The sequence below is a fragment of the Ananas comosus genome, linkage group 8 (assembly GCF_001540865.1).
Source record: "Ananas comosus cultivar F153 linkage group 8, ASM154086v1, whole genome shotgun sequence".
NCBI lineage: Eukaryota > Viridiplantae > Streptophyta > Magnoliopsida > Poales > Bromeliaceae > Ananas > Ananas comosus.
In genome coordinates, this window is record NC_033628.1 from 10,790,299 (window position 1) to 10,798,541 (window position 8,243).

The window sequence follows — 8,243 nt, forward strand, 5'->3', positions numbered from 1 at the left end:
AATAGTAAAATCAAAATTTTAAAAAATTAGATTACCAACTAAAAATAGTCCATAATTTGGATGAGTTCTATAAATTTTTACTAAAGTGAAAACCTTGCCAAATATAGGCCTTTGTGAAATAGAGCTCTCAATTTACTTATTTTTGTTTACACAAGAATCCTTTAACTTCTGATTTTTTTCATTTGTTTACATAATTTTAGTCAATTAAAATAGAAATTTATTCATTGCTAATTCGATTAAATTTAACCGTTGCAACCACCTTTTAGCCCAAAGACATATTAATTATATAAAATATTTAAATATTATTCTCCACCAGCTTAAACTTATAAAGAATAATAATAATTTCGTATTATTTAACATAATATCAGAGCAGGAGGTCATGAATTCAAGTCACGCTACACACTTCTATTATTATTAATTCCCTTTCATTTAATTCAAGTTCACATCACGGACCTAGCAAAAAATGTTTTATTTATTTCACAAGATATATTTTTCCTTTAAAATTTTTAAATTTGGTACCCAAAAACATGAAGTTTTCTTAGGACCCAAGCTAGTTGGAACAGTAAATATTTTTGGTGGCATGCTGAGCAGTCTCTCCAAACGAAAATTCATGTAAAAGATAAAATCAGAGAGAAAAAGTGTAGAGAGTGAGTGGGGGTTGTACTGGTGTGTAGAAAAGCTTGGACAGAATAAGCAGAATAACTTTGCTACATGAAATCAGGCACTACGTGGGGTCGTCGTAGTACGTACACGGCATTTTGCAGTGTATGTGTCAAGAAAAGAAGGAATAGGAGGTGTTGCAGAATATTTCCCTTCCTTTGCATCCCATCCTTATTTCCTCTATAATCAACACTATTTGTTCCCCATATAATAAAAACAAATAAAAACTTATAATAAGATATATTTTTTTGTGTTTATTCTCCCTTTTGGTGCTCTCCCCATGTCTCTCTTTGTGGGGGCTCTTGACCCACATTTCAAGCATTAATAAGAGGGGAGGTTTCCTTCAGATGCTATTCCCTGCCCCAAAAGGCTATTATAATTTATTTCGGAAAGTGTCAAGGGAGGGAAACAAGAGCTAGAGCACAAGGTATACGAGTGTTCTCGAGTGATTTTTATCAAACACCAACTCAGAAAGAAAGAGAGAGAGAAAGGGATAGAATAATGCGGTGACGGCAAGCGATGCTTTGCGCGGGAATATCATTGTGGTGGCAGCCCGAATACTTAGTCGATTAGCAAACCCTGAAGCCTTCTTTTAAAATCGGGCAGCAGGTTCTTCCAGACATGGCGGCGGCTCTCGGGAGGGTTCTTGACTCCGCTTTCTTGGCTATTTATCGATCGTTCGGCTACCGGAGCGATCGGAATAGGAACCGGAGCGGCGCTTACTACTACAGCAGCAACTACGGTGGCGGCAACACCTACTACTACGTCGACGACACCCGCAGAATGGGAAAGGGCCGGCCTCTTTCTCTGCAGGTTCGCTTATTCTCCCCGCGAGATTCTTGTGTTTCTTTAGCTAGCTTTGTGTTATTGGAGAGATGTAGGATCAAATGAAGCTTTATTTTGAGCAAGTTTAATTAGAAGAGGTTAATTCTTTTTCATTTTTTCTGTGATTGTGATAGTTGTCCAGTTGTTTGAGTTCCTGTTCCTCGTTTCTGTGTATCATGCATGCATGCTGGCTACTTTTTTTCTTTATTTATTCCCCCCCCCCCCCCCCCCCCACAAGGCTAATAATTTGTTTTGGGTGTGGGGGGGGGGAACGGGAACAGATAGCAATAGAGAGAAAACAATCAAAAAAAAAAAAAAAAAAAAAAGTAATTTATTTCTCTTCAAACAAAAAGGGCATGATACTTAGTATCTTCTTGTATTGCAGTAGTTTTTTCCAGAAAAAATATATACACAAGTATTAATTACTGATTTTAATTAAAGAGTTATCATAAATTAATATAAAAATTTAATAATATTTTTTAAAATTAGTGTATATTATGGTATTTAATTGGTGGAGAAGTGTAAATTAGGAGAAGGTACACATGCATGTCAACGATTGGATTATATAATTTATTTATAAAAAAATTGTAAAATTTGTTTATAAGCAAAGTATTTTTCTATCAAGATGTAATTGCTTTACTCTTAATTAATTACCTGACATATGTGCTGTAACAATATCTTACAGCATGCAAATGCACGCATCCAGTTTTTTTTTTTTTTTTTTATTGTCACAATTATTTTTTTTAGAGGCAAAAAGATTTCTTGTCACAAATTATATTTGTATTATAATCTTTTATTTCTCTGCTTTTCCAGACAGTGGAGCTTAAAGTCAGGATGTGCTGCACGGGCTGCGAAAGGGTTGTCAAGCATGCTCTCTCAAAACTAAGAGGTAATTCCAATTATTCCCATCATGACATAAATATCATATTTCAAAAGCTCGTGTTGCGTTCTATGATCTTTGATTCTGATACCATTTATAGAATTATTAACACTAATTATTAATTTTAAAAACGTAAACCATTAGAATTCACTTAAGACGCACGCGTACAACATTCATCGATCTGTGACTAGACCCAATTTAGTCGTCCGTCATTTTGCACGTGACCCGACCAAAATTTGACCTCTTGCCTAGGCGCGTAGATGACAAAGCAGTTGTAAACTTTTCCATTCCTCTACAAATAGGGTATACCCGTGTTTTCTCAAAAAAATAAATAAATAAAAATAAACATTTGACATTTTGTCATAGGGCAAAATGCTGACTCTTTCAAGCCAACAGTTTAGTCATGTTTCTGCACGCATAAATCTCTGATATTGTGTTATGTTCGATCGATAAGGGGTGGATTCGGTGGAGGTGGATCTGGATATGGAGAAGGTGACGGTGACGGGGTACGTGGACCGGAACAAGGTGCTGAAAGAGGTGCGGCGGAGCGGGAAGAAGGCGGAGTTCTGGCCGAACCCGGACCTGCCGATGTACTTCACGTCGGCGAGCGACTACTTCCGCGACGAGGAGTCCTTCAGGGACAGCTACAACTACTGGCGCCACGGCTACAACGGCGACAAGCACGGCCACGTCCCCGTCCCCCACCGCGGCGAGGACCGCGTCAGCAACATGTTCAACGACGACGACGTCAACGCCTGCCACGTCATGTAAAACCGGCCCCCACCACCCCCACACCCCACCGGAGACACTGCAGTACGGGTGTGATCATGATGATCTGGTGCAAGATAATGTAGACCTGTGAGGAGTGTTGCGTTCATGATGTTGTAAGGCATGTTAATTATCTACGTGCTGTGAATGTGTTCTACTTTGTATCGAAATATACTGCAAAAAAAACAAAAAAAACAAAAAAAAAAAGCTGTTTACAGCTCACTATTTCCAGTAAAATTATAGTGGGGACTTTAATGAGTAGCTATGATGATGGATGCACATGTGTGTTGCGCTCGACATGAACAGGAACTAAGGAATTTTTGATTGAATATGGGACCAATGAAAATCTAAATTAGACCATTTGAGCAAATTCAGAGGCGACTAAAAAGTGTAGCTTTTTACAGATTTGAATAGGTTTTTTCTTTTAGTTTTTTTGAAGTACAACATGGCCAAATAAAACTGAGGCTTGTAGGGGGACGTCAATGGGTCAGATTCGATGCAGGTTGTAAAAATACCGAACCTGAACCCATTGGGTTTAGAATATCCATAGCAAAAATCGAACACGAAACCATAAATCTGAACTTGAAAGCCATTATTTCTCGTTATCAATTTTAAAACATATCATATTCATATCTAAGTTACAGAGTAAAACAATCTAAATTTCTATATGTAACAGAATATAAAATAAGTTTGAGTCCGGTTCAGGTTCGGTTTTGGATCAGATATAGATAAAAACCATATTTGAACCCAAATCTATTGGACTTTAGTTTTCTAATATTCATAACTTGAAATTATATTCATTTAGTATCGGTAAAATCCGCTCTGTTCACATTCGGGTGCAGATAAAATTTCGAGTATCTGTAGCATTTGCATGCAGCTTTTGCGGCACGCAACTGCAGGCAACCACACAATTTTACATTTTTGAGAAAGGCCGGAAGTGGACTTTTCTCAGTAGATGAGATGTGCGGCCCAAACAACAATCGATGACAACATCGGCCTTTTTGGGCCGAGAACATTAGCCCAAAAAGATTAAAAGCCCGCTCCAACAATGGGCCGGAATTTAGCCCAATACACATTAATGCAAATTCTAATCGGGTTGGACTTACGCCCAATCGCAGCATAGAATTCGTGCTCTTATTATTATTATTATTATTATTATTATTATTATTTTAAAAATGATTATATTCTAATATGTGCTATAGATTATTTATAATTATTTATCATGAAATCGCTTAAGAGCTTGGAACCTAAAAACCTAAGCTGATAAGTAAAAATACCTCTCACATTATATATAAGCCAAAAATTTTAATTATATCTTTAAAGCAAATTCAATATTTTTAACAAAAATATAAAAATTTATTGAAAACATAAAAATTGGAAAGATCAAGAGAAGTAAGGAATCATCCGCCTAACATTTGATTTTCATAGTAAATTAGAACAAAATTCGAAACAAATTATTAAATTTTTTTTAATCTTTAGCCTCTTATTTCAATACATTTGGGGCCGATCAGTGAAAACTTTAGGAAAGACTAATATAAAATTATTTTTTTTATTAGGTCCATGGTCCTGATGCACCAATGGAATATGACATGTCTTAATTAAATTTATTTTATAGTATTTTAAACATCTATATATTAAAAATTAGGGAAAACTTCAAAAAACCCCCTGTGGTTTCGTAGTTTCTCACTTTGCCCCCCTGTAGTTTCAAATGTATCAATTTGCTTTCCTGTGATTTTTTTTTTCTCTTTTTTTTATTAATTTTTTTTTTTCTTAAATCAGTGATAAAGTTAAAATTAAAGGGTAGTAAAGTGAATATTTGATAAATCTAGATGGGTATCTGAAGTTTTTTGTATATAATTTAATAAAATATTAACGAAAAAGTTATCGAAAAGATAAAAATGAAACCACAAGGGGGGCAAAAGGAGGGTTTTTGAAGTTTTCCCTAAAAATTATAAAAATTTAGATATGCGCATTAAAATAAAATAAAAAAATTTTTCTAAAATTTGTGGCGTATGGGGTGCAACTGAATTTACAGATAGGACATTGAATAAAAAACAATATAGTAATAGATTTGTAGGGGCATTGACTCAAAATAAAGAAAAATAAAGGGAGAGAGCCAGTGGAAATAGGACACGTGGCGTAGCGACCAATATGGGATCATTCGCCGGTCGACGCGTGGGCCCCGATTTTGACCAGCCACGTGTGCATTCTCTGTCCTTATTGTATGCCCCTTCTAATTTACGGCTTGCTTATAATATGCCCTTAGTCTAAACAAAATTTTCATCATTGCCCCTCGACAACTGTTTGTATATTTTTTATATAAATAATTTTATACAGTTTTCTATAAACATATCGAATAACAGATATATACTTATAAAATTTAAATTTTTAAATTTATCCATCAAAAATTTCTAACAATTTGAGGTATATTTCTATTGTTAACATCCGTTAGAAAAATATAGTTAACTATAGATAAAATATTTAATCTTGCTTAGTGAGTAAGATAAAGTGATTTTTTTATCCATATAATATTATACCTTCCTTTTCAATGAAAACCCTAGCTTGATCAAAAACCTAGAAATAAAAACTCTTCTCCTCTTCCTCTTCCTCTTCTTCTCTCTTCTTCATACTAGTTTCAAATCCATAATTAGGGTTTCTCCATCCTTATTAATCCATACTTTGTCTATGTCGAGCACCAGAAAATTAGTTAAATGAGAGAAGAGGTTGCAACAATAATGAATCTAATTAGTTTTTCTAGAGAAAAAAAAATAACCATTGGAAAGTTGAGACTTTCGGAGGGACGTATTTGTAAAATTAATATTTCACTAATCTTTAATTAAAAAATAAGCATTGAATTAACGATAAAAATCAGAGAGGCGAATACGAACATCATTGAACTTTTGAAAGAATAAATAAAAAAATTTAAATTTTATAAAAATATATCTTCTATTCGATATGTTTACAAGAAACTGTTTCATAATATAAATTTACTAATTAATTAGCATGCGTTAAAGGAAGAAGAAAAAAAAGAAGATATGTATGGAGACGCCTGAACTTTAGCTCTTTTGCTAAGAGACTGATGAACTTTTAATTTTGATATTTAAATCTTATTAAATAGTTTGATAAATATCCATCTTGAACTTTCTAATTATGTAGTCATTAATTTTAGTAAGATGTCATGCACATAATTCTATAAAATTTAAAAATATAAAAAAATTATTTTTTTCTCTATAAATTTCACCAATTAAGTATGATGGTCGAAAAATAAGTTGAACCTATTTTTCGCTTGTCTTATATGTCACAATACAAAAAATATTTTATTTTTATTTATTATGAAGCTTTATATAAGATTAAAATAATTGTGTATTAAGGAAATATCTTTGCCAAAATTTAAAGTTCATAAGAGTACTGTTTGCAAATAAGTTAAAGTCCAGGGAGTCTCCATACATTTTATCTTAAGAAAAATTAAAATGAAACGAATATAAGTAAAATCCGGACTCAAAATCTTTCTAATGCAGAGACAATTATTTGTCTTCAAAATTTAAAACCGTGGAAAAATAATATTTTTAATATTTATGTTTAATAGACATATTAAACAAAAAAAAAAAAGCTTATAGAATATTTATTTACATCTCTTAATTTCTTCGAAAGTTCATCGTTCAATCATTTTGACTGTATTTTTGTCCATGTAGAGTCGTACGTACGTGTACGCATCTCTCACTATTAATTGAGAACAACATTGCTGTGGTGAGTTGTTTCGGATCTATACCAGCCATTAATTGGGGCTTATGTGGATATCGGGTATCCAATAATAACTTATGCTAAGTATCTAGTGCTAAGGAACACCATAACAAGAGATTTGTACTTAATTACAACTGCAAATGGCACACTTGTGTATTCTTTTGTTTATTTATTGCCCACAAATTTGGCCGCGCATTTCATTTCCTACGCTCCGTATGCAGGATTTCTATATCCCGTGCACGAAACTATTTAACCGCTTATTAATAATAAAGTACGTTCAGATTGTCGGATCGTTGGCGCTAACCATTAATCCCAAAAGCTCGAGCTGTTAGAAATACGCAATTAATTCACTTAAAGCGTACAGAAACAGCGCCCATGGATCTCGATTGTGTCTCGGCCCACCTGGCCTCACGCCACTTTGAACATGACTCGGTCCAATCCAGCCTCACGCCATTTCGAATATGACTCGGCCCACATGGCCTCCCGCCACAGGGCAGGATGCTGACCCATTTAAGCCAACAATCCCCCCTCCAGCATCTGGACATATTTGCAGCATCCAGAAATCGAACCTGTGACCTCTGGTTCTGATACCACTTGTCAGATCGTTGGCGTTAACCATTAATCCCAAAAGCTTGAGCTGTTAGAAATACGCAACCAATTCACTTAAAGCGTATAGAAACAGCGCCCACGGGTCTCGATTGTGACTCGGTCCACCTAGCCTCACGCCACTTCGAACATGACTCGGCCCAACCCAGCCTCACGCCATTTCGAACATGACTCGGCCCATATGGCCTTCCGTTACAGGGCAGGATGCCGGCCCATTTAAGCCAACACAGATCTGATTGTGTATTTTTTACAACACGTGTGCAATATTTTCATATTCCCTATGATGAAACAATTCAACTAGACGAAATGCACTCAAATTTGACTGTACGTATATTTTTCACAATATGCGTGTAGGATTTTTATATTCTGCGTATGAGGCTATTCAATCGCTTATTAATGACGAAATGTATTCAGATTTAATTACACATTTTTCATATTTTGTAAGCAAGATTTTCTTAATCTGCGCACGAAATTATTCAACCATTTATTAATGATGAAACACATTCGGACCACGTATATTGATTGACCCAAAATTCATTCTTACTTGCTACTAATTAGTGGGTTGGTGCAAACTATAGCCCATAATTAAATCCTACCTCATACATGTTGACCGAAAAATAATTCTCATCGCAGATAACAATTTAAATTTGTTTGTTGAATTAATGTTAACTCAAAATTATTTATAATGCTGTTATTTCTTATTATTATTTTGGAATAAAACTATTCGTATTTTTTTTTTCTCCAATTATCTCTTTTTCCCTAA

General features: G+C 34.4%; 1 protein-coding gene across 1 annotated transcript; it reads left to right on the forward strand.

Moving 5' to 3' along the window:
- Positions 849-3,358, forward strand: LOC109713745 (heavy metal-associated isoprenylated plant protein 44-like). Its single transcript, XM_020237928.1, has 3 exons — positions 849-1,473; positions 2,299-2,374; positions 2,820-3,358. The coding sequence occupies exons 1-3, from the start codon at positions 1,282-1,284 to the stop codon at positions 3,134-3,136; spliced, it is 585 nt and encodes a 194-aa protein (XP_020093517.1). The 5' UTR covers positions 849-1,281; the 3' UTR covers positions 3,137-3,358.

Bases quoted from the DNA above. Each gene is read 5' to 3' on its own strand.
- LOC109713745 (XM_020237928.1), top strand. From the start codon at position 1,282: ATGGCGGCGGCTCTCGGGAGGGTTCTTGACTCCGCTTTCTTGGCTATT. The intron at 1,474-2,298 runs GTTCGCTTATTC...CTGCTTTTCCAG, and splicing joins GCCGGCCTCTTTCTCTGCAG to ACAGTGGAGCTTAAAGTCAG. The intron at 2,375-2,819 runs GTAATTCCAATT...TCGATCGATAAG, and splicing joins TGCTCTCTCAAAACTAAGAG to GGGTGGATTCGGTGGAGGTG.